General features: G+C 47.5%; 1 protein-coding gene across 1 annotated transcript in view; it reads left to right on the top strand.

The window, feature by feature from the left end:
- Positions 1-22191, top strand: part of LOC124974901 (pyroglutamylated RF-amide peptide receptor-like) — a 43605-nt gene extending 21414 nt beyond the window's left edge. Inside the window, 7 exon segments of the mRNA XM_047537858.1 lie at positions 14992-15150; positions 15598-15701; positions 18268-18412; positions 18415-18502; positions 20951-21048; positions 21756-22070; positions 22073-22191. Of these exon segments, the coding sequence (XP_047393814.1) occupies positions 14992-15150; positions 15598-15701; positions 18268-18412; positions 18415-18502; positions 20951-21048; positions 21756-22070; positions 22073-22191 (1028 nt within the window).
- Positions 22192-26497: the final 4306 nt, after the last annotated feature.

The following is a 26497-nucleotide window of genomic DNA, read 5'->3' as shown; positions in this document are numbered from 1 at the left end:
CCTGGACTAGGAGCAGGTGGAGCCAGGTAACTGGGAACCGATTATGCAGTCTGGGTCCTTCCTGCCACGCCACACAGCCTTGCCCTATGTCCTTTGTGGCCTTTCTCCCCCATCTGGACCTCTCCTTCTGTCTCTCTCCAGAAAGTGCCAGGTCCTAATTTTCTGGCATCACCTGCATGTCCTCACACACTGTGGCTTCTTAGATGGCCAGCAGAAGGAATGACCACCAAGCATCCCCTTGGTCAAGGAGTGAGGGTGCAGTAGAGAAATGAAACCAGAAGCATGTTCTTCACAGCCTTGGTGGCCTTCTGATGGGCTGCTCTGTAGGCAGGTGGGCCGCATCCTTTTTATAATGAGCAGGAATGGCAAAGGATCAGGAGAAGGGCAGAAACGAGGCCAGAAAGCCCTTGCACTCACCCTCTTTGTCTGGCTGGTGAGTCTGTCCTCCTCATTCCTGAGGCCTCGCTCCTGCTAGAGCTTCTCCTTGCCTCCTGCTGCCACCTCCCTCCTTTTCTCGTTGGTCTCTGCAGCTTCTGCCATGCCTGGGGCAGGCCATCTCCCTGCTGTAATTCTGTGCCTGGGCTTTCCACTATCCTGTGTTTTGTTCCCACGTGAGCTGGCTGTTCTGGATCTCAGGAATTCACTAGCGGGTATCCACAAAATAGCATCCTGGGATTTTGTCTTGTGAATGCAGCAGGGAAAGACTTTCTTTGTAGCTCTCTACATGTTTCCACTTTTATTTTATTTTTTTCCTCTTCTGGGATGAGGGTTATACCAAATGTACGTTTTAGAAAAAAGAGAGAAATGAAAAGACCTAATGTTTTTCTATCATTGTTAGAAAACCTGACCTACAGATGTTCCAGATGCAAGGGAAGTTGACTACATGACAATGGAATTGGCTACTGTTCTTTGAAAACATTTTGGAAAAGGGGCTGGGTCCTGGCCTGCCACAGAGTGGCTTTAGGAAATCTCTAAACAAGAAACGACTGTTGACAGACAGGTGCTGAAATTGTGCACCGAGCTGTTTGGGCTCGACTGGACTTTTGCATTTTGCAATGTGTTCACCAGGAAGAGGCGAGTTGGAGGACTGCAGAAGATTGCAGTTGTTTTTGGGGGTTCTGAGGATGGAGCCAGAGCCTGGCACATTCCTGGAAAGTTCTCTAACTCCAAGCCGCACCCCAGCTCACAATTACTGCTTTAAAAAATGTTTTCAATATAAGGAGGTAAATGAGTAGTGGTTGCCCCACTGATGAGTAGAGGAAACAGACTGGCTCCTGGGAGTCTGGAAGGGCAGCAGGGTGCAGTGTGACCCACAGAGGGGACACCAGAGAAAGGAGAGGGTGCTTTGATGAGGTGCTCTGCTGCAGCACAGCACATCAGCACACCAAGCACTCTTAGGACCACTGTGGCCTGGTTTCCATGGTGACAACAGTATTGGCATCTCTAGTCTGCAGTACATTTTTCCTTCTCTACCATGGACTGTGTCTGCCCACCACCTTGGCCTCCAAACTGTCTTAGCTCCTGGGTGAGTCTCTCTTCCCAGAAGTCCCAGGTGAGCCATATGCACACAGGAGTTGGAGACCCACTGGTGGATTCCCTATGGTCACTGTGCTTCACATTTGCTCCTGAAGGACTTGGGGTAGAGCACGCTGGTCTCTGGTAAGAGGCCTCCCCTGAGCACCTGGCACACTTCTCCCTGCTTCTGTCACACCAGTGAGGTCATCGCTGTAGTAATCAGGACCACTTGCATTAAAGTCTGTTTTCCTCATCATCATCACACCAAGGAGGGGCCGAATTTCTGCCCAGCCTGTTACTTGTCTGCTAATTCATGATGACCAAATCCAGCTGGCCCTCATCAAATGATGAAAATGTCCTCAAGGTAGATGGGCTCTTTTTAAAAAAAAATTTTTAGAGGTTGATAGACCTTTATTTTAGTCATTTATTTATATGTGGTGCTGAGAATTGAACCCAGTGCCTCAAACATGCTGGGCAAGTGCTCTACCACTGAGCCACAACCCCGGTCCCAGTAGACAAGCTCTTCATGACAGGCTTCCTCTGTGAATTAGTCCATTTTTTGTTACTATACTGAAATAACCAAGGATGGATAATTTATAATGAAACAAGGTCTATTTGGTGATTTTTCTCCTCTCTGTGTCCTGTGGCTGGATTTTCACACTGAAACCTGAAAGATGTTATTGTCAGAAAACATTCTTCTGGCCAGGCATGGTGGTGCACACCTGTAATCTAGCAGCTCAGGAGGCTGAGGCAGGAGGATCGTGACTTCAAAGTCAGCCTCAGCAACTTAGCAAATCCTTAAACAACTTAGCAAGACCCTGTCTCTAAATAAAACATATTTTTACAAAGAGCCAGGGATGTGACTTGGTGGTTACGTGCCCCTGGGTTCCATCCCTGGTATCAAGAAATAAAAATAAAAAGACTACTTCTGAGTGGATTTTGATGAGGACAACATCCCACTGAGGCAGTGAATTTAAACTGGGAGCCGCAGCCTCTAGGTGAATCCTGAAGTCTTTCAGCAAGTCCACATTAGCAGTTTCAAAGCCTGAGCTATGTTGGAATAGTATGCACTGAAGAGCACGTCTGCTTGGGCCATGGCCCTGCAGGTGCACGCCACACCTTGCACCTGAGCATCCCCAGAGGCACATGCAGGCCTGGTCTTCAGCCTAGTGCCTTGGGTGGTGGCAGAGCCTGAAGGGGTGAGTCCCACAGGGAGGCCTTGGGTCACTGGGGGCCAGCCCTGAAGGGGAGAGGGAGACCCCCGCCCTTCTTTCTCTCTCTTTTGTTTCAGGCCATGGTTGAGTGGTGCTGCCTGGACAGGTGCCTGCCTTGTGCTGTGCTGCCCCCCACAGGCCCAAAAGCAGCAGGGCCGGCTGCTCGTGGACCCGGGCTGTGGTCCCAGATGGACCTCTCCTTTTCATGGATTGATTATCCTGGGTGTTTATAGTGGTGGCAAGCAGACCAAGGTGTGTACACAATGGCTTGGTCAGACGTCACCGAGAGGGGAGTCGGGTGTCAGCAAGTACAACTGACCATGGGCAGCCCCATGGCCATGCCCATCTCAGCCAACCCTTGGGACTACTTGACTAAACCAGAGGAACTGTTGTAGCAATTTACAGGAACACAGCCAACTGAAATATGCACCTACCCATGGGCAGTTGCTAATGAAATGGTGTGTTTTGTCCACTTGGAATGTCTGTGCTGGGTGAGACCATGACAGTGTGATGGGATGCCACCATAGCTGAGTGGGGACAGTTGTCATATTGTGATTGTGTTATGACCTCATTGCTTCCTGAATATTTTTATTATTGTAATACATGCAGAGCTCAGTTACTGAAAAAACATCTCATGCACTCGTGTGGATAGTATACTTCAGTTCTGGACTGTGCAGGCCGGAGACTGCTAACTCCTCATTCATGAAGTGAGTCTAAATCCCAGGAGCTGGCAGCCTCGGCCTGGTGGTGACTGCAGACATGGACTGGCTGGAAGTCCTAGCAGTGGCTTTAAAAATCCCCAATTCCCCTTACCTCTCTTGCAAAACTGTTTACCTATTGTCTCCTTATTTTCCCAGCTCCCTATATACCTGCCCCATCATGGATCTAAGGTTCATGGTGATGGATTAATAATACACTATCATTATCATTGGGGCAATGATTCTCTCCTGTTTCATCACATCCATATATATTTAAAACAAATCTCCATTCCTGTCTTCATTCCTCTCACACCTGCAGAGGAAGCTGCAGTCCTTGCTGATGAGCATCCTCTGGTTTGCTGTGTCCTGGCTGCGTGTCTGCATGGTCAGCCGGCCTGAGTTGTTCTTAACATCTCTCTGAGCTGCTGCTCAGCTAGTACTGGGCAGTTCATCTGGCTGGAATCTGACTCTGCCTGCAATGGAACACAGGAACCCTAGCTCATTTTCTCCAAAGAGTCTCCTCCACACCACCAATGAACACCTCACCTCTTCCCCAGGGTTTCGTGGGACTGCCTGGTCATACATCCCTTCCCACCTCCCCAGCTGTCCAGGACTAGTGTTGATTGCAAATGCTTTCAGCATATTTGAATATTGCAAAGGAAAAGTCTTCCACCCCTTTGTCCTTCATTTCATGAGTTGAGGTAGCTACGTATGGGACCTTTACTTTTGTACATGCATTTTCAACTTCCAAAAAACTTCTTCTAGGATTTTGATTGTCATTTCAATAACCTGCATATTGTTTTGGAGATAGTCAACATCTACAGCACTGTGTTTGCAGCATGAAGGCAGGTGGGTTCCATGTGTCAAGACCTAACAAGGCCCCTCAAGATCTGAGCTGCCAGATCAGTGTCCACATTTTACTTTCCCTGCCAGTGGTGGTCAGCAGATTCTGGCCCTCAGGTCTGAGGCTTTCCTGGAATGCCTGTTCTTTCTTTCCCCATTGGGTCTCAGAATGTTGCTGGGATGCAGTGCTTGGAGATGCTGTGGTCATTCTGTGTACACAAGTGACCATCTAGGAACTAAAGCAGAGGCACAACGAGGAGGACACAGTGGCAGGGCGGAGGGAGCCTGGTTGTGCGCAGCTGTCCTGCCAGGTCATGTTGTTGAGGAATACATTCCTGCAGTGTTCAAGCCTCCCAAGTTGAACTCTGTATTCCTTGTCACCTAAAATATCCTAATTAATATTGAGAAAAAAATAGAGAATTTAACTTATTTATTATGATGATGATCAATTTAGTGTATGGCATCTGGCGTGGTTTCTATCTCTAGCAAAATAGAAACAACTCCCTTGTTTGTTTACTGTGTGATTTTAGTTAGTTTTCTGTTGCATCCATAAATGCCCTTTCCAAGTGGATGTAATGGTCTGTAGAATGTGAGCATGCTGCTCTTCCACACCAGGTAACGCTAACTCAGAGCTGCTGTGTCTGATGAGCTGCTGAGCACGCACTCCCGCCCCATTCATCACACATGGCCAGCTGGTCACCACCTTCAGTAAATCCCTCTCTGCTGGCCTGGACCCTCTCCACTTCTCGGCCAGTACACAGGTTTCCTCCTCCATATTTCATGCTGCGCCACTGAAAAATTCTGAACATAGCAGAACATGTCATTTCTGCATTATCGTCCTCATGGCTGACCTGGGCTCATTTTCTTTCTATTATTGGAAAAGTATAATTGCTGTTATTAGTGGAAAGTATAAAAGCAACACAGTTATTTTCCTAATGGTATTTGTCACTATTAGAAAAATGAAAACACAAGAAAAAAACCAGAATAGTTGAACTCTGGAGAGCCTGTTTTCTGACTCAGATGCACATGCAGATGGCTCTCAGAAAGGAGTCAAGGAAGCACCCTGGGCAAGATACAGGGCTGTGTGCTCTGGCCCACCAGGTCAGGCTCCTGTCTGAACTATGTAACAACAAGTCCTGCTTCTCCAGTGGAATTCCTGTTGGCTTCTGCAACCTGCCACTTGCATGACAATTTTTAGCTGATGGTCATATTAGAAAACTGCGTGTCCCCAACTCAATGCAACCTTCTAAACGGTAACAGAGAGGATAATTCTCTGGCTGTATTCCAAAAGGTTGGAAGCACATTGGAAGCACAAGTGCTTTCTTTGAGCAGCGTGGCTGGAGTTCCCCCAGGGTTGAGAGTGCCAGACGTGGCTGATGGGGAGAAGGAAGCACCCCACCAGCTTACTCACTGTGAGTTGCTCAGCTCATGCAGAGAAAATGGGCTTTGAGAAGAGATGGGAGAAGAGGTTAAAGACTCTTTAAATGCCATGCTGAGAACACAGACACCCAACTTGTTCAGAACAGCAGTCCAGGAAAGTCAGTCATGGCGATGTTACCCAGGAGGCATTAAGTCAAACTGAAAATAATCTGAGCTGTGATGAATGATGCCCTTGAACTTGATGCACTGGGACTGACTGATGTCTCTTATTGCACCATGCAGAGAATTCCAAGGCCAGACCAAGCAGAGCAAGGAAAACTCAGTTCCAGTTCTTCATCCTGCACTGAGGATCTCCCATGAAGAGCCACGCAGATGTCTCAGCCTGAAATTGCCCTGTTTCCACCCAATCCCCCATGACCATCCCAACCTCCCTGCTTCGTTGGGTTTCCAGTGTACTCTTTCCTTTAGGAATAATATCAGGTCATCCCAGGCAATTGCCCTGTTTTATTTGCAGATTTTACTGGCATTTTTCTCAAGCACGTACTGATGACTGTGCCTGGTTGCCACCCCCTGTGGGAAACAGTGTTCCTGGTCATGGTGAGCACTGTGTGAGGCTGGCACCATACACCTGCAGGTGACAGCAGCATCCTCATAGTCCTGCAATCATGGAGCAGCAATTCAGGCATCTTGTCTGTGGTGGTCCTTCTGTTTCCGTTACATGTAAGGAAACATGTTGGAATTTCTTCAGAGTCTTAAGTTAAGGAAAATGGGCCACCCACACTGACTGCTTCATTTTCAGGGTGGGTTCCTGACACAAAGTGGGGGCATCTGGGTTTAAGAAGATCCTGACCTGGTAAGTCACCAAAAAGCTGCTCTGAAAAGAAATTTTTCAAGAGCAAGATAAAGCCCTCAAAAGTAAAAAATATATGATTGCTGAAATTACATATAAAAGTGTTGGAAGAAAAAGAAAATGCATCCCCACAGACAGAATCTACAAACAAAACAATCCATATGAACGGAAGGTGTGCCCGTGGGAGGATCCATCCAGTATCCCAGCCTCTGATCAGTGGGACTCCCCACCAAAGCACCAGATGGCTTAGAGATGAGGCGGTGATGTCTCCAGGGCAGACGACTTCCAGGGCCCCAGGAGGAGGAGGCAGCCACACACGCTTCTCACTTGCCCAGAGTCCCAGCTGCAAGGAGATCAACCCAGAGTCAAGTGGAAACCAGACTGGCAACGTCAACAGCAGCTGGATGCCAGAGGTTGAGAAAGCAGATCTTAGCACTCGTGAGGAAGGCAAACTGATGGAAGTCCCAGATGTAGCCACGTGCAGAGGCCCAGGAGCTGGAGGTGGCTTGCTTTTTATCTTGAAGAAGATACTTGGAAAAGATTCATGTAAAAACAAGAATAAAACACAAGGGATAAGAAGTTGTGACATTAAAGAAACTGAAGAAGGAATTCTTACAAACCCAGTTTAAAGAAGACAGCTGTAGAGCAGCTGATAAGAAGAAAATGAAACAGAGTATAGACTGCAGTTGTCAGAACTGGAAGTTGATGGTCTTCCAGAACAAAGCCCCAAGAGGCCAGATGCCCAACTGAGCCAAAGCAGCACTGTGGCATGCTGGCAGTTGGGCCAAAGCTGTCCAGACACTGCCACTGCTGCTGCTGCTGGCAGTACTGGCATGGCCGATAGCTGTGAGTGAGTTTTCAGGGGGTCCAACCACTGTCCTCAGGCAGATGCTTGCTGAGGATCCTACAAGACACGTACCGCTGTCCTCATCTATATTTTATAGGTGTGGAAACCCAGGACCAGAGAAGACAGGTGCTGCTGTCTGTATCTGGCTCCAGAGCACCCTCCAAAGGCCCTAGTGTCATAGGTCTGGGCCTCACTGTGGCCTTGGAGACAGGTGAAACTCCGGAGATGGGGCAGTGGGGTGATCATCAGGTCACTGGGTGGGTATGGCCCTCAGAATGGATTAGTGCTGGTCTCACAGAGTAAGTTCTCATGATGGAGGTATACAGAGCAAGACTGGTCCGTGCTTGGCTTCTGACTTGATCTGTCTTCAAGGGTTCTGTTCCTCTCTTGTGCGTTCCTGCCACCTTGCCATCTTCCTTGCCGTGATGGAGCATAAGGGGCCTCTACCAGAGCCTAACAGATGGGCCACCCAGTCTTGGACTTCCTCCCTCCATGACTCAGCAAATGAACCTCTGTTCTTTATCAAGTACCCAACCCCAGGTGTTTTGTGATAGCAACTTAGAGTGGACTAATGTATTGGGTTGTTAGCTTTAGGTCACACAGTTAGCCAGCAGTGGGCCCTTGATGCTTGCCCAGGCAGCCCAATTTCGGAGCCTGTACTTTATCCATTGTACTGTTGATGGAAAGTACATGTTTCTTCTTCCAACTTCAAAAATAAATGCAATCCAAAACTCCAGGGAAAATAATCTACCAAAAAATCATGGCCCATATATGAAGCAAAAAACAGTATGGTAGACATCAGAGCAAAATGTAGATGCCTGAGGATCTTGACCACATAATCACTGGATGCATGGAAAAGTTCGCTGTGATATAAGGGATCAAACTCTTCATCAATGTGATCATAAGCATAGTCACAAGCAGCAAGAAGGACCCTTGAGGAATTGGAACTGCTCAGAGTCTGCACTGTGCAGCTGGTAATAAAATCATGCATGGCATGCACAGGAAAAGCCAGGAAGTTGGAATAAAATCAGGGGACCATGTGAAAGTCAAATCTTGATTGTGACATTGTACTACACTTGCAGAATGTTGTTGTACAAGACTGGGCAGAGAGCACAGGGGGCTTGCCATACCATTTCTCTCCACTGCTTGTGAATCCACAATAATCTCCTTTCAATTAATAAAAAGAACAAAACAATGAGAACACATTGCTGTTCAGGCAGGGTGGGAGCAGCCCGCAGCCCCCAGCGTCTCTGGGCAGGGGCTGATAGCCCCTCAGGGCTGCTCACAGCAAGGCCACCTCCTGGCTGCTGGGCTAGCGCCTCCCCACTCCTCCACCTGCTGGGCACAGCTCACTCTCTCTTTCCTGCAGCATTTCAGTTCTTCTCAGTCTCTCTTGTTTGGGACAAGTGTCCTTCCTGAGGGCCAGCTTTGTCCTCCCATGAATCCAAAAGAAACCCCAGGGGACGTGGCTGGTCTTCTCTCCTACCAGTTTGCCCACCACTTCTTCCCTTCTTCCCCAGGCCTGGCACTGGGGTTGTGTCTCCACTCCCTGCACTCTGCAGAGGCCGGGCTCTCTGGCCTCCTCCCATGCCTCCCTCTGTGCCCCGAGCCATGCTCTCCTTCCCTGCCTCCTGCCACCAGAATGGAGCAGCAGCCAAAGTTCCTATGCCACAGGATATTGCTGCTGTGCTCTTGATGGTCATATGCCAGGTGGGTGATGATGGAGAGGACATTTTCTAGGGGAGGCAGGGCTCACACCCTTGTAGAAGAATTTAGTAATTATGGTCCTCTTCTTCAGTCTGCAGTTAAAATCGCCAGGGTTGTCCACTTCAGGGTTTTCTGACGTCTCTAAACTGGTGGGTGGCTTCTGTGCTGCAGCCCCAGCCACCGAAGCTGGACAGGCTGGAGACTGGAGCCTCTCCCAGAGCTCTGGACCCCACCAATCCTGGTCCTTGCTGGGAGTGCTTTCCAGTGAAGGGACGTCGTGGTCTGCCGCCCTGTGGACCTCAGCCATAGCACGTGTGGCAGTTCTGACCTGGGCCACTTTAAATTTCTACCCCATTCTCCTGTAGGACACAACTGAGGTATGAAAGTGGCCAGGGGCCCATCAAGCCCTGCCCAAAAGTCACACTGGGCAAAGCTAGAAACTTGCAGGCTGTATGGGGACAGGCATGTGGATCCTCTGGACACAATTTGGTGTAGGAAATCAGGGCGATGGCATGCAGCTGCTGTGGCCTGTGGAACCATGCTTTAGCTGTATGAGACAGACTTTCTTTTGTAAAACTGAACATGCCCACTAATGTGGTTTTTCTCCCACCTTGGAACAGATTCGTCACAAGCAGAGAACTTATGCTCCTCAGTTACTTTCATGCCATTATAGTTCATTACGTCATTTTCTAAACTAATAAGACTTTTTTTAAGATCTTTTCTACGAGTGGATGCTCTCTTTTCAAAACCCTGTTCCTTCCACGTGGATCCTTTTTAAAGTCACTGTCAGGCCACAGTGGACAGGGACACTGTCCCAGCTGTTTCCGTTTTCAGGCATGTTGTCTCGTTTTTCCCTGGATCACAGACCTGCCCTCTCTGTGGCAGGGGTGTGATAAGCAGGTGGTGACTCTGCACCCTTTCCCACCAAGGGTGAAGTTTCATGTTGGGGAGAAGAGCAGAGTGAGTCCGGGCTGGATTGGCAGGTGGCAAGTACTGAACCGCAGCATGGCTTCCCGACCTAGTCGGCCAGGCAGATAATGGAGGTTTCCCACCAATAGGCAGACGCAGCAGACAGGAAAGCAGCGTGGGCAGCCTGCATGGGAGGCTCAGGACTGTCTTATCTTAGAGGCAGCAGAACACAGGAACTCCAGCCATGGGGCGCCGCTGTAGGAAAAGTACCTCCCAAAGAAAGAGACATCAGGAAAGCATGTCAAAGTTTACTTGGTCACAAGCAGCAGCTGGTATGAAGTCCTTTCAGGAAAGGCGCTGGAGGAGCTGTGGGTCCAGGGCATCAGGCTGAAGCTTGGGTGTGAACTTCCACAGGTGGGGACCAGGTGCCCTGGGCAGCAGCAGTGGAAGCAGATATCTGGTGAGCAAGGACTTCCCTTCTCAAGCCTCCGCTCCTGCACTGGGACACCAAAGCGTCTTGCCTGTCTCTCTTCTCTTCCTCGGTAGGGTCTCCTTACACAGCCTGCCCACCAGACAGCACTGATGCTCTAGAAGGAAGTTGTTGCCAGCAGGAGAAATGCAGGTGGATGTGGGATCACCAAACTACAGGGAAATGCCTGCAAGGCCGGGTTAAGAAACAGCTCTGCTCTCATCATCAGGAGTCCTGCGGGGAAAAGCACGGACGGGCATCCTGAGAAACCAGTGCTCTGTGGAATGATCTAGGCAATAGCAGTTCAAGTGGCTGATTTTGAGAGGAAATGTCACCAGGGACATCTTGTTACAAAATAGCTTAGACCTGTCTGATTTGCCCTGGGACTGCTAAGGCGTGGAGCGGGCTGACGGAAGAGATGACAACAGAGAAGTGACCACAACAGGAACTGATGGGAAAGGGAGGGTGGTGTGGAGGCTTGCTGCAGGGCAGGGGCTGAGATGGACTCCAAGTTAGGGCTGAAGGAAACAAACACCCAAGAGAAGAGGGCAGGTCACAGAAGCACATGCCCGTGGTCGCCAGAGTGCAGACCTGTATCCCAGACAGACCAGGGGCCGCACATCACAGAGACTTGTAGATGTGGTCAGGCAGCCCCCATCAGGGGCCTTTCAGAAAGTGGTTTGAGGGTGTCAGGAGTTGAGCCTGTTCCATCGGGATCCATGAGAAGGGTAACATGACAGATCCCAGAACTTTGGTGTGGTGTGCAGTGCTCGAGTGGGCTCTTGAGCAGAGCATCTGTGAGCACACAGACAAGGAGACTGCCACTTAGTGCGGCCACATCAAGACAGATGAGGGTGACGTGATGTGATGGTTGGAGTCAGGCAGCTGGGTTCACACCCTCGCTCTCTCCACAAGTAGCCTGTAGACGTGAGCACATTGTTTAACCCCTTTGAACCACAGTGTCTTTTGTCTAGAAGATAAGTTTTTAAATTAGATGTCTTTTAATCGTCCATTTAGCAACAAATAATCCATTAGCCCCAAGAGTTCAAATTGACCTCAGTTCTTTTAATTGGGCTGCCTGATGAGAGAACTGCCATTTACTAAAGACCACGTTCTGTACCGAGCACTCAGGCCTTTTAACAACATGCATTGGCTTGTGGCAGGAGGGTTTCTCTGACCTCTTTTTATAAATGATGAAATTGAGTCTCAGTGTGGCCAACAGATCAGTCAGGAGTCAGAGTATATCCTGATACTGAGAAATCAATTGACATGTATCCCATGTTATCATTATGGACAAAAATGAAAATGTTTGTGATGAGATAACACTACAGTGAACTCTGCAACACAATTCTTATCTGCTTGTTTCGTTATCCCTAAAATATACTAAAGTGCCCATGTGTTCATTTCATGAAAATTTCCATCTGGCATTCCCTTATCCTTGAACTGGTCAACACTTTTATGAACAATTTGGTCAAAAAATTGAGAAATCCAATCAAGCTTTCAGAAATAGTGGGGAAAAACCTACAAGAAATAGGATTTACAGTTATTCACATATTCATTTGTTCAAGCATCACATTTGTGTGAGTTTTCTGTTGCTGTGTTAAAATACCTGAGAGAATCAACTTAAAGGAGAAAAGATTTCTTTTGGTTCACAGTCTCTGAGGCTTCAGTTCATGGTCTCTTGACTCTATTATTTCTGGGCCTAATCATAGGCCCAGAAACATCATGTCAGAAAGGCATGGCAGAGTGAAGCTGCTCCCTTCCTAGCAGCCAGCAAGCACAGGGGGAGGGGGGGAAGGGCCAGGGCCGATGCACACCTTTCCAGGGCATACCACAGAGCCTCCTTCCTCCCAGTTCCACCTTGCACAGTTTCCACCATTGCAGTAGTCCATGTGGCTGTGATTCCATCACTGGATGAAGCCCTGATGATCCAGTCATGTCCCCAAAGTCTCACCTCTGAACATCAATGTGTTAGGGACTAGCCTTCAGCACATGAGCCTTTGGGGGACAATCCAGATCCAAACCACAACAACATCCAAAACAGGATTTGAGGTGAGCTAACTTACTCGTGGTGTAAGTATTCAGACAGAGAAAAGGGTCACCACTGGAAGTCATTTCTGCACTTGGCATCTAAAGTGGCTTCTGAACAAGGAAGGGCCTTCACTTGGAGCAGGGTTAGGATTTGGAAGACTGGGGCAGGGACTGGGTGTGCCGGAGATTGGCTCTTGGGTTGTTCTTTAGAGTCCTAATGGGATGGAGTGACTCTAAGTCCCCAGTTCCCTGTAGTCCTAGGAGACGAGGTGAGGGCATCTTGGATTACCAAAGTCATCTCAGGTTGATTTCAGGGTCCACAGAAGCCCGTGTTTGCAAAGGCTGGTGTGAACTTTCAGAGGAGGTTCACAGGCCAGGAGGCTTCTGCCTTGACCTGTCTGCATCCTCAGCACAGGGGGCTCCTGTCACATGGTATAGCAAGCACAGAGGTCTCAAGTGTGTGTTGGATGAGGAAGACCGAGGGACATTAAGGAAGCCTAGGCTCAGGAGTGGTGAGAAAGCACTTTTTATATACACATTTGGGAAAAGTAGTTGTCCAGTTCTGAGATTCTCTGAATGCAAAACTCAAAAGAGATTGAAATTGAAAAGCACCTTTTCCAACTACAGCCTCTTCAGTGGGATCAATGGGATGCCTTTGGAGGTTAAGGGCTTCCTGGTGATTCATTTTTTCAATTCAATGAATATTTATTGAGGGTCTACTTTGTGCCATTCTAAATGTTGAGAATACATCAGTGAAGAAAATAGACAAAAGGTTCTTGGGATGTTTATATTCTAGTAGGGGCAGAGAGACTGTCAATAAATAATAGCAACAAATCAGTAATTATGTGTGTATCTGTTACAGCTGTCTGTGTTGGTAGGTCAGAAGGTGAAAGAGGTATGGGACAAAAATAAGATGAGGAGCCAGAGGGTATGGGAATGGAACAAGAGAGGCTGCTTGAAACAGGGTCATTAGAGCAGCTGGGCATCAGTGGGAAGGTGACTGGTTCAGTCATTCTGCTCCAGAGAAGCAGAATGTAGAGATGTTAGAAAGAATCATGTTGAGGGATTGGCTGAGAAGCCCTGCAACCTGCCATCTGCAAGCTGGAGGCCCAGGAAAGTCAGGAGCATAGTTCCAGTCCATGCCTGAAGGCTGAGAGCCAGGGCTGCTGAACTCCAAGGTCAGGAGAAGATTCATGTCCCAGGGAAGTAGAAGGCAGGTCACTCTCCCTGTGCTCTCTTTCTATCTGCACCCTCCACAGGCTTGACACCACCCACCACAGAGGTGAAGATGGAGCTCTTTACTCTGCCTCTCAATCGAAAGGCTAGTTTCTTCCAGAAATATCCTTAGACACAAAAAGAAAGTGTTCTGCCAGCTGTTTTGGTATTCCTTAGTCCAGTCGACCTGACACCTAAAATCATCCATCACAGTGACATGTGAGCAGACTCCAGTGAGTCACGTGAGGGAGTTATTCCTGGGAGAAGCAGCCACATGGAGGCCTTCTCTGCAGGGACCTAAGCTAAGCCTGGCCCAGCACTTGTGAGACAAGATGAAAACATTTCTTTCTGCCTTTGGTGCGAGCCTGGACTGCATGACCTCCACGATCTGTTTCAGGTCTTCACATGCTCAGAGCTTCTGGTTCTCTGATAGTTGGGTGGCAGGGAGCAGGATGGATTCACGAGTAGAGATGCTAGACCAGAGCTCACAAACCCAAATTATTAAGGGAGTCAGACAGGTCATATAATCATTTAAAGGATTGGCAATGAACTCAGATCTTTTTTTTTTTTTTTTTACATTTACACTCTATATCCATATAAATCTTAAAAAAAATCAAATAAAATGAGGAAAATCAATGGATACAATCAAACATTTTATATCATTTTAAAACTAAATTCAAAAGAGATGTTGATATATTTTATAAGATTTTTTAAGGATTAAGATGACATGGGATCTCAGATGTAGTTAGAATAAATTTTAAAAATATATCATCTGAAACAAACGAAGCTTGATTGTGGGCCATAGCTGGCCTGGCTGCCACCAGCTTGAACCTTTGCATTAGAGAAAGTAAAATCAGCTAAAAATGCATGGCACGATCTCCATATAGAGTTTTGGACAGGAGTCAAAGAGAAGAAATCAAAGGTGATGTTAGGAGTGTTCAATGAGAATTGTGCCTTTGTGATGATTTTACAGGGAACCAAGAAGGAAGAAGAATCTAAGATTCTTGTGCAGTTTAGACCCCAGGAGACCACTTCACGCTGGCTGTCCCACATGATGGTCCTGTTGATTGTTTCCTACCTGTTATCAATGACTAGATATCCATTTGTTCCCCACCATTGCAGTATTGTACATAATTATGTGGCATTTAGGAACTAAGAGTCCAATCAGAGAGAAAGCAGAAGTCAAGGCGCCATTTCCCCTGCTGTGTCTGTGTTTTGCTGTAGTGATGGGGTCCTCAATCCGAGGCTTGTGCACCCACCTGCAGCAGGAAGACCTTGCTCTCTGAGTGACTTGTCCTGTTTCCCTCCTGCAGATGCCTTCATCTGCAAGTTGCTGCCATTTGCCCAGTCCACCACCATGGTGATGGAGATCCTCACCATGACCTGCATTTCTGTGGAAAGGCACCAGGGCCTTGTCCACCCTTTTAAAATGAAGTGTCAGTACACCAACCAGAGGGCTCTCACAATGCTAGGTGAGTCTCAGGGAGGACCTCATGCATGCCCTGAGGCGTGCACCCCTGAGCCTGCTAGCACTGGGTGTCATTAGAGGGGTTCAGACTGCCCCTGTTTGCTTCTAGCCCACCCATCACTGCTTAGGCCTGTCCCAGCACCGACTTCTTCAGGACATACCTCCTCAGCAAACTCCTCTGGAAACCTGCCAGCAGCCTTGGTCTTAACCTGCAGGACCAGTAACTGTCTGCCCAAGGTGACTGACTCTGAGCTGGGCAGGTCCTGAGGCAGCAGGGAATGTGTGGTCAGAAAAGCAGAGGACTGAAGCGCTGCCTAGGGGTGCTGCCCAGGAGTGCTACCCAGGGGTGCACTTAGTGGTGAGCACACCCCAGGAGGCCACTCTGCCTGAGAGCAGAGTGGCTCCTGGATGCCTGGCCAGATAAGCTCCCCATGTTGCTCCTGTGCCCCAGGCATCACTGGACCTTCAGCTTGTTCTGGCTGCTTGTTTAGCCACACTGGTGAATGTGCCACATGCCAAGTGGCACATCTGAAGTGTGTCCAGTTGCCTGACACAGTAACACAGGAGACCTTTCCTGCTCTGTAATGGGTAGCTGAGAACTCAGACACTGAAGGATCTATTGCTGCTAAACCAACAGAGGCATAGCAGACCACAGAGTGGTCATCAGAGAGAGCAATTTTTATTAATATATCATGTGAAAGTCATCAGCAAACATTTATTTCCACTAATGAGCATTTAGCTAGCATTGGATTGTGGAATTACAGAAGAATTCCTGAGGGCTTTCTAATCTAAACTTTAAATAGTTGGAAATGAACAGGTAAATCAACAGGGAGAAATTCATCAGTTTCAGTTATCTTCAAATGCATGTCACATCTTTCCTGCAAAGAATTTAAAGATCTCTGGGCTTTGGATAATTGACAACCTCCTGGCATTGAAGTGTGTGAGACATTGTGGGTCGGGAGGCAGGTGAGGAAAGGGACGCCTGGAGGAAGAGTGACCAGACGGAAGGAGGAGTGATTGGTCTAACACACAGTAGGCCAATATGGCAGACCAGTTCAGCAGTCAAGCAGACCTCCAGTGCTACCTGACCCTGCATCCAACATCTCCCCAGAGGTGGTCTTCTGGCCTCATGAACCAGCCTCCTCAGTCACACCTGGGTCCCTGGCCTTTTGCCTCCTTCTAGCTGACTCTGTCCCCCAAGTCCCATCTGGGGAGCCTCCCAGGCTTTCAGCCCAGAAGTGGTCATGGGTTATATGAGCCTGTCCCTCTCACTCTGTGCCAACCGTCCAGGGCTGGTCGAGGAGCCCAGGAGGGTTGGCAGTGAACCAAGACCAGGAGACTCAGTTCCTCCAGATTTGCTACAGATCGGGAAAAATGGCCAGACACATGGCAGCTGCACTGACCTGAATAGAATAGATATGGACTGAGGTGTGGACTGAGGAGACAGGTCCAAGAGCCCTGAACCACCTGGGATCACTGGGTCATGAGGACTTTCTGCTGGTAGCGCCAGTTCAAGTATCTCCTCTAAAAACCCCAGATTATAGCCTGAGTCTCAGCTTCTTGGAAACCAGAGGAATGTGCTGTTTTATAATGACTCACCCAGTAAAAGAAAAAAACAGAGTTTTATTTACCCCAAATCAAAGAGGGGCCTTTGACTTGTTAAAATTCACAGGTTGAGATGCTCCTTGGTAATTCATATCCTTTTTCTTCTTTGCTAAGAGCCTATCATTAAGGTGACTCCTCTCAACAAACGCATGACAGAGGTGTGGGGTATTTAGAAAGAGCATGCTGGTTTCTAAAGTTACACTTATTTGTTTTCTAGATCAGAGAATAGTGCCCGGGGCTAGGCTGCCTGGTCTGGGGCTTTGCCGATGGCTGCCACTGGAACTCTTTCCTTGGTGCTCCATAGTAGATGTGGGTAGTGTGGGAGAGGGTGCATTACCAGGTGGGAGAAGGGCAATTATGAAAGAGGAGGTGGGAGTGTGGGCCCAGCATGTCCCTTCCCAGGGCCAGCCAGGGGATCTGATTCTGGTTGTCCTAAGTGCATCCAAGTGTGCTGTTGGAAAGCCTAGGCCTGTTCCCAGTCCTGCAGGACCCTGTGTGGATGCCACCAGTCTCAAAAGCAGCTGTGGGATGTTGGGACAGGCCCTCGTGACTTTGTAGGGCCTGCTCACCTGCAGTCAGAATGAGTTTCCTTTTGTCCTCCTATACCCAGAGAGGTTGAGGCTTAGAATTTTTTTCCCACTATGTTACTGTTCCTCATTTCATCAACACCTGGATCAGAACTTGAGTTTTGTTACCTTTTCAACTGATGTTGAAGATTTGTGATAGAATTTGCTGGGAATGTAAACAGAATATGGCTGATACCTAAGTATTCATCAGGAGCCCTCCAGCATGATTGAAGTGTTTTGGTAGTTTGGATAAATTCCCTCATTGCTATTCCTGTCACACAGACATGATGTTCAGATGTGTTCCAAATGCTTAGTGTGTCCTGGAAATCAGCCCTTTAGTAACCATGTGTTGTTGTCATGGTTGCCAATAATATTTTTGAACGTACAAGACAAGTCCTCCAGAAACCATAAGAACACATCAGCAAGTAAGTACAATCTGACAGAAGTCTGAATCCAATTTCTCTTCCATCCCAGAATCCATCCATTGGCCTTTGATACCTTTCCAAGCAACCCACTCATTCCACTATAAACTGTAGTAAAAATCATGGCTTTCAGAACCTCTTGCTAGGAAGAAGTCTGAGAACTCCCCAGACCTGGTTCCTCAGCAACTGAGAAAGAAAAGGTCAATTAATTACCTCAGGGAATATTGAGCTTGCTGGCCTCTCACACAGAATGTTTTCAACCTATACTTCATTAATTGTGCTTTTTCAGCCAACTGAAAGCTTGTGGCCCATGGAAATAAGAGTTGAGAAAGATAAAAATGAAAGTAAAAGCACAAAAGTTTGAAGATCTTGAGCAATTGTGTGGTAATATACTTTATAACCAAATAGCAGTGGGTAAAGTGATTCTCAGGGAGATACCCAGCAGTGAGTCTGAGGAGCCGAGCTTGGCAGCTTCCACCCTGGGGCTGCTGCCTGCTGACCGTCCTGACCCTCTGTGTTCTTGTAAAGGTCAAGTACGACTTGCTATATGACCAAGAGTATGTGTGCTGCCTGGAAGAGTGGGCCAGTCCGGCGCACCAGAGGGCCTACACCACCTTCATCCTGGTCTCACTCTTCTTGCTGCTGCTGCTCCTCATGCTGGTCCTCTACGGCAAGATGGCTACATGCTCTGGGTCAAGAAGAGGGTGGGGGACTGCTCTGTGCTCTGGATCATTCACTGGAAGGAAATGTCCAAGATCACCATGTCGGTCCCACGAAATGCTCTTCTCTCTCCAAGTGCTCTCACTCAGTTATGCTGCAGGTGGGGTGCGGGGGTGTCCGGAATTCCATCCAGTGCTTGACAAAGATCCTCTGGAGGATGATTGCAAAGGCTCATCCTAAAAGGAATTGCTGGATGTTTTGCTCCGAAGCATGGTGTTTTCTTTGCTGTGTTTCTCTGATAATATATTACTCATTTCAGTCTGAACGGATTGCTTAAGGGGATGAAGGGAATACAACAAAAATTCCAGAAAATATTACCTACAATCTGAAAAACAATGGGTCTTTACCACTAACAAAAAAAAAAATAATAATTTCGCAACCGTACAATGAGTCCCTGAAAGCCTCTGGAGAAAATAGTTGTAGATCTGCCTTTGTCTCCAACAGGCTGGTTAAATTTTAATGATGGTTTTGTTCATGTGTGGTGGTGAGGTAAGAGAATAAGGTTTCATAACATTCCTTCCTTCCTACAAAGAATATGTCACCCCTATAATAAACGTTGGTACACAATTACAATTGGGACTGCTGCCCTACTGTACCCCTTAACTCAGCAATTCAGATATTAACCAGATGGACCTAGTAGAGATAGTCACATGAGATTACTTGTCTATTGTTTTAACCGTGAGAATAATAAGAATAGTCTTAGGTCACATAGAGTTTAGATATTAAGGAAATAAATATTGTATTAGTTCACCGACGTAGTTAGATATTCTTAAAACAATTGTGATTAGGTAAGGATAATCTGTAAGGTTACTGTTTTCTCATAATTTTCTGTTCCTTGTTAAAAACAATTTCTGCCTATGCTTTGAAAACTTCTTTAATATTAACCACAAGACTGCCATTATAGCCTGAAGAAAAATGTATATAAACCCAGCCTTCCCCAGAATAAAGTGGGATTGATTGCACCAGAACTAGAGTCTGTGTCTTTCATTCTCCATCCATCGCCGACGCTGTCTCCCCATACCCCATTTACCGGTGTGGAACCCATGGACTCCTGCTAGGGCTGGACCCCGGCAGTGGGGCATTCACCAGGGATTCAGAGCCCTCGGCGATTTAGTCAAAACATCATTCTTTGTTCAAAGGTAGAGCATGACTGGACTATAAAGTCTGAGGTTTTATGAGATGGCGTGTGAGGCAGGAAGAGCCAGGTCACCAACTCTGAGATCAGAACAGAAGCTCTGGTTATAGATAGAAACTTCCTTGGCATTGGGAACATGGTTACAATGTTATCTGTGTGTGAAAATGGTTGGGTGGGAGCTGAGGGCTGGTGCCAGGACCTGTGGTCCCCTGGGGTTCTCTCAGAGGCTGGCCAGCCATGATGTAGGCCAGCACCCTGGAGAGAGGCGCCTGCTTTCCTCATAGTCAGAGGGGCCTGATACCTCCATTCTTCTCCCCACCAAGGATGTCACAAATACATGCAACAGCATGTGTGAAAATTCTTCCAAACTGGAGCACTGTATTTTATTATCTTTGTTTGTTCTAGTTAGTTACACATGACAGCAGAATGCATGTCAACTCATTGTACACAAAAGGAGCACAGCTTTTCCTTTCTCTGGTTGTGCATGATGTAGTCACACCATGGTGTAATCATACATGTATGTAGGGTAATGATGTCATCTCATTCCACCATCTTTCCCACCCCATGCCCCCTCCCCTCCCTGCTCTCTCCCCTCTGCTCAATCCAAAGTTCCTCCATTTTTTCCTTGCCACTCCCCAATTATGGATCAACACCCACATGTCAGAGAAACCATTTGGCCTTTGGTTTTTGTGATTGACTAATTTCACTTAGCATGATATTTGGAGCATGTTATTTTTTAAAATTAGTATTATTGATATTTTATTTGTATCAAGACTGTACTTTCTGATCTGATTCACTAAGAGCATTTTAAAACACTACTTACTGCTATGACACTGGCCGTCCACGTGTTTTATTTTACAGTCTGTACTTCATGACTACTAGAATGCTAAGCAATGCCCAGTATTGAGAGGTTGAGCGAGTCCATGGGCTTCCATCAGTCTGAGTGTGCAGTGCCCCCTGGTGCCCACCTGTATAAAGAACTCGTTCCTCGGACTTAATAATGGGCTGCGTTTTTGTTCCGTCCTTGGGGCTCACACATTTCATAGACATTAACATTTTACTGTTAAGGGTGTGAATGGTCTTTCACACGCAGTGAGCAAGAGCATGGCCACTGAAGTTGGACGGCCTAAATTCAAATCCAAAGCACCCCTCCGTTGGACCTTGGACTTGGCAAAGGACCTCAGCTTCTCTGTGCCTCTGGCTGCACCTGGGCAGTGGTCTGATGGAAAGGTGTGTGGCAGAGTCTTGCCAGTCACCTGTCGAGCACCAGCTCGCAGTGAGCACATCCTTGATGGATGCCATCGGGCACACCTTACCAGGGCAGGATGACCAACCAGTGTCTCCCTGTGGGTCTAGGAGGAAGAAGCGAGCGGTCATCGTGATGGTGATGATAGTGGCCCTCTTCGCTGTGTGCTGGGTGCCATTCCATGTCATCCACATGATGAATGAGTACAGTGAGTGTCCTTGCCAGGTGAGGGCTTCTCGTTTGTGGGCTGCTGATGGGAGAGGAGTCTGTGGGATTTGTTCTCCCCACTTGAAAAATCACATGCAAATTACAGAATGCTGTTCCTTCAGGCTGAGGACTGCCAATCATTGTGTGGGAGGCAAGTAGTCACAACTGTGACCAAGTTGTCAATAATCATAAAGACAAAGAGAAGCTTCATGACTTTTCTCCTCCACGACCCCTGCTCTTCTTCCTGGTAACCTGGTCGAGGCTGGCACCTCACAGACCTTCTTTATTTAGAACCAGTCTTCCCAGCATAGTGTTGAGAGGCTGAGGATTTCAGTCAGACTCTCCGTGAATCCTACCTGGTGACCCAGGACCCAGCAGGGGTCTTGGTGTAATCCTGATCTGGGAACACTAGCAAACATTCACAGGTGACTGTTGCTTCTAGCTGGCAGGACACTTGGAGCCTTGGGTTGAAGGACAGTCCATGTGTGGGCACCAGGCTATACATGCAGGGCTAAGTTTCCTAAGAACGCAGCCCCATCCTAGAGGTCATTTATTCAGATACCAGGTGTCTCCCCAAGTGGTCTTGGGAGTTTCCAGGCCTCTACACACTGTGTAAATGTAAGTTTGTGGTGAAGACAGGGCACAAGCCGCAGCCTGTTTAATTCTTGATGAAACAAACAAGCATTCTAAAGTATTGCTTTATTCCAGGTAATTTCAAAAAGGAGTACGATGACATCACCATCAGGATGGTCTTTGCTATCATGCAAATCATCGGCTTTTCCAACTCCATCTGCAATCCCATCATTTACGCATTTATGAATGAGAACTTCAAAAAAAATTTTTTGTCTGCCTTTTGCTATTGCCTAGTAAAAGAACACTTCTCCCAAGTGCAGCAACCTGGACACTTGGGGATTATGATGATGCAGAAGAAGGCAAAGCTGTCTGGGAGACAGAACCTGGTAGAGGAGACCAAGGTGGAAGACTTCAGTGACAGCAACATCGAGGTCAAGCTGTGGGAGCCACCACCAGGCCCCAGGAACCTCAAGCACCTGCTTGCCCTCTTCAGCTGGAAATGCTTAGAGAGCCCTGCCCCAGGCAGTGGGTGTTAACTGGAGCAGTGCTGGGGTCATCATTCAGGATGTAATCCAGATCGTGTTGAGCCAAGGTCAGAGACTTTATTTTTAAAACAATGACAAGAAGGAAATATATCATTTTTTCCAGTTTAATCTTGCATCGCACATGAAGATAGAATTTAGGAGAAGTATTAAACCATCCTTGTTGATCATTAAAGTGGTATTTTAACTGTCTTGTACAGAAATCTTTGTTCTTGGCTAGCAGTTTTCCCCTATGCAGTCAATAGTGTGACTTTCTGTGAATTACTGAATTGAACGAAAACATAAAGCTGTTACTTCTTCCTGACTGTTAGATTAACGGCTGAAGGCCGGGCTGGAATTTTTAGTGCCCTGGTGGCTTCAGGGGATGTGGTCTTTTGTGCACAAAGTCTGTGCCATGAAGTCAAAGAAGATGGGAAGCAGCGAGGCCCAGGGGCAGACACCTGTGTGGCAGCTTTGTGTAACTCTGGAGTGCCCACTCTGAGCTCTCTGCCTTTGTCCCGCCTGAATGGCCGGCAGGCCTGCTCTATTGCAGTCCCTGGGGACACAGTGTGGCCAGGGTGGAAGGGCCCCTGTCTTCTGAGCTCCTTAGCTCCATAGCCTTGTCCCAGCTGCTCCCCCAGCTCCTCTTCTGTCCCAGTTCCTCTGAGGTCTGCCCAGCACTGCACAACTTCCCTGTGCCTATTCTATAACTGGTGTCTCTGATCCCAAGAAGAGTTGGAGGTGCCATTTGCTGATGGACTGTGAAGTACTGAGACCCCTCTACCAGTCTCCACTAATATTTTTAGCCCCTTATTTTCACTAGCAGAATGGGAGACTCTTCCTAAATGGAAGAGACTTTCCACATAGTAAGCAGATGAGGGAGGGTCCACACCATACCCATGACATTTTGCTGTGCCCAAGGCTAAGCCCCAGAGCTGGCTCAGGGGGGAAATGGAGTCCCCACTGGTGCTCCTCCCTCAGCCTCCTTGAACCCAATCCTGCTCTCTCCAGTCTTCCAACTCCTGACTGTCAGGGACCCCAAGGCCACTGTACTGCCCTGTTGTTTCCCCTCTAAATCTGAGATTCCCAGAGCCCAGTAACAGTCTCTTGGTCAAGGTGACTTTTATGCCCCCAGTTTTCCAGCACTCACTCATCCAGTGAGGTAACAGGAAGGAAGAGAAGTCCAGCAACTCTCAGGACCTTTTAGGATTTAAGCTTTAAGACTTGGGAACCAAAGAACCCAGGCCATTCAAACCCTTGAGTTACCTTTAACTTTAGATGTCAAAGCTTCTGTGATTGACAATGATGAAGTGTGTGGCCATAGGAAAATGCCAAGGAACCATAGAAACTAGAGCAGAGACAGGGCAGAGGGCCCAGCTCAGGTGGAGATGGATCATCTTGTAATTTACCTGCTGTGTCCAGTTGCCCTGTGGCAACACACTGTCATTAAACATTGACCATTAAAAGTGGATCAGATTCACTGATGTGGGCTCTCCTTACTTAACCAGGAAGTATTTGTCTGACAGTCTAAACAGGGTACACACGCTCCAGAGAGGACAGAGGAAAATGACCCATCAATGGCTGTTGACTACTTAATTTTTGGTTTTCTGAAATGCTTAAGCCTTGCAGAGCTTGGTATAGGAACATGCAAATACTAGGTACTGATGACTGTTTACTGTAGAATCTCTGGACATCCCAGGAAGCTCCTTTTATACACAGCATCCCCTGCTCTGTTAGAAAGTGCAGAAGGAGCACAGGGGAGCCCGTGACAGAGGGTGTCCTTCTGTTGGCCAAAGCTCTGGGCCCATCTGGAGGCCGAGTGGGGAGGATGGTGGGCGGCCTGGTTTGGGGAGGGCCCCTGAAGACTGCCTGGTGACCGCCCTCTCCCTCGTGTCTGACCTCCTGGCACCATCTTTCAGCCCTGCCATTGCCCAGCCCGCTTTTCTCACCATATTCTCTTCTGCAGACCTCACTCATGTCCCCCACCTGGTTTTCCTTTATCTGTGCCTGGAGTGAGAACTGAAAGGCTTCCTGGGATCCAGGAAGAAGAGTTGGGGTACAGAAAACTCATTTTCCATGTATCGACAGGGTGAGACATCTGGGAAGGCAGGAAAAAGGTCTGTTCATGGCTAGAACCTGTGAGCCTATTTTTGGTTTTAAGTCAGTGCCAAAGGGTGGTGGATATTTTTCTCCTCCCACCCGGAGCATGCCATGCTCCTACAGCCTGGGGAGGGTCTGGATGGCAGTGCTGTGCATCCTATTTTTGTTAAGGAACAACCCTAGTTCCAGAACAATTTTAAAAAGAACTCAGTGGCAGACCTTCACTGCCTCCCTCAAGGTCTTATAATATATCACAGTAACCAGGACAACAGGGCAGTGGCCTGAGGGCAGGTATTCAGCAAATACAAAAGCATGCAATATCAGATAAGACAGATGCACGAATGTGTTCAGATTGCCCTGGTCAAGGGGGCAACACAATTTAGTGGAGAGTTAATCCTTTCAAACAAATGTCCCAGAACTGTTCAATATCCAACTACCAAAAGTAGGACCTTGATCTATAAGCTATACACAAAAACTAACTCATTATGCACCATAGATTTAAACATAAGAGAGAAATCTATGACATGCACAGAAGAAAATTCTTTTACCCTGGATCCATTGGTCAATAAATGCAGAAAACATAAAGGAAATAAGTGATAGAATTAAATTTGCCAAACTTCATGACTTCTACTGTTTGAAAGGCACTACTTCAAAAATGAAAGATGAGCCACAGATTACAAGGAAATGTGCACAAACCTATGTGGTGAAGAGCACATCTCCATTGTTTATGAAAAACCCTTAAAACTCCATAAGAACACCAGCAAATTATTTGATCAAGCACTCCACCTAAAAATGCACACGAATCTCCAATAAGCATATGAAAACATGCTCAATGTCTGTAGTCATCAGATATCTAGGAGCTGATGTGACAATTAGACACTGGTGCAGAGCAACCAGAATAAAAAGCATTGGCAGTGCTGAGTAACCAGAATTCTCATGTGGGTTTGGTGGGGATAGGAGATGGCACAGCCACCTGGGAAATAGGTGCATTTATTCTGCAACCCAGGAATTCACCCCTGGATATTCTTCCAAGAGCCATTAAAATATACAATCATAAAAAAACCTGGACAAAAGTGTTCATAACAGTTTAATTCATAATAAAAAAATAACTGGAACCAAACCAAGTGTTCATCAGCTGATGAATATATAGACAAATTGTGATAAAGCTACCATAGTGCATGACACTCACTCAGCAACAACAAGGAGTTAGCTAATTTTGCTTGATATATGCAACATAATTTCCAAAGCATGGTGCCAAGTGAGAGAAGCCCCACATGAAAGACTATATACTCCATGATGGCATTTCCATGAAATTCCAGAGGACACAAAGGTCCAGGGCAGAAAACAGTCAGGTGGTTGCTAGGAGCTGGCTAAGTTCAGGCAACTGAAAACAAGCAGTGTGACAGACTATTTTGAATCATAGAAATGAAATTTTGATTCCGATTATGCTCACTTGACTTCAGATATTTGTCAAAATTCACTGAGTTTTATACTTTAAAAGATGAAATTCTTACACAGGACTTATGCTTCTGACCTGAAGAGTAAGACCCACCATAGCAGGGAAGGTCTCTGAAACTGCCTGCCATGCCTCTGACCAGATAGGGGTTCCACTGTTTCCTCCTGGATGAACACAGACCAGCTGCTCCTAAGGGTGAGTGCTGAGGCAGGTGTCCCCAACCCAGATGGCCTGATTCCCTAATCCAACTTCTACAAACCTGGGTGGAGTGTGACCAATGACAGTAGGTCATCACAGACCTGAGCAGTGGCCTTGGGAGTCCTGTGGTGCCGCAGGACCTGGCCGTGGGTCACAATGGCCACAGGCATGCTGTGTGCAGCTGCTGGTCAGGAAGGTGTGATGCTTCTCAGCTCATCAGAGGCAAGTCAGAGAGGTGCACAGGACACGGTGGACAATAGAGCAGAGTCCTGTAGACAGGGGTCTGTTTGCTTTCCCCTCATGATGCAGTCCTGATGAAGACCTGAGCCTGCCTGGGTCATCTAAAGAGGGTCGTCTTGGCCCAGGTTACTTGTGACATGATGTTACTTACACCTGATCAGCAAAAAGGAAAAAATAATGGGGAAGATTCCACTCTGGAAGACTACATGTGCCCAGGAAGTGAGAGATGGTAGAGATAAGTTGGAGAAATTTAGAGCAGTCTCCCTGGGGAGGTGTTCAGGGGTGGACGCACCTTTACATACGTCACCAGCCTTTGTACCCTGAACTCCTACCAGAACTCCTACCATCAACCCAGTCACAAG

This window comes from Sciurus carolinensis, unplaced genomic scaffold, assembly GCF_902686445.1.
Source record: "Sciurus carolinensis unplaced genomic scaffold, mSciCar1.2, whole genome shotgun sequence".
NCBI lineage: Eukaryota > Metazoa > Chordata > Mammalia > Rodentia > Sciuridae > Sciurus > Sciurus carolinensis.
This window is presented reverse-complemented; position numbering and strand designations above follow the sequence as displayed.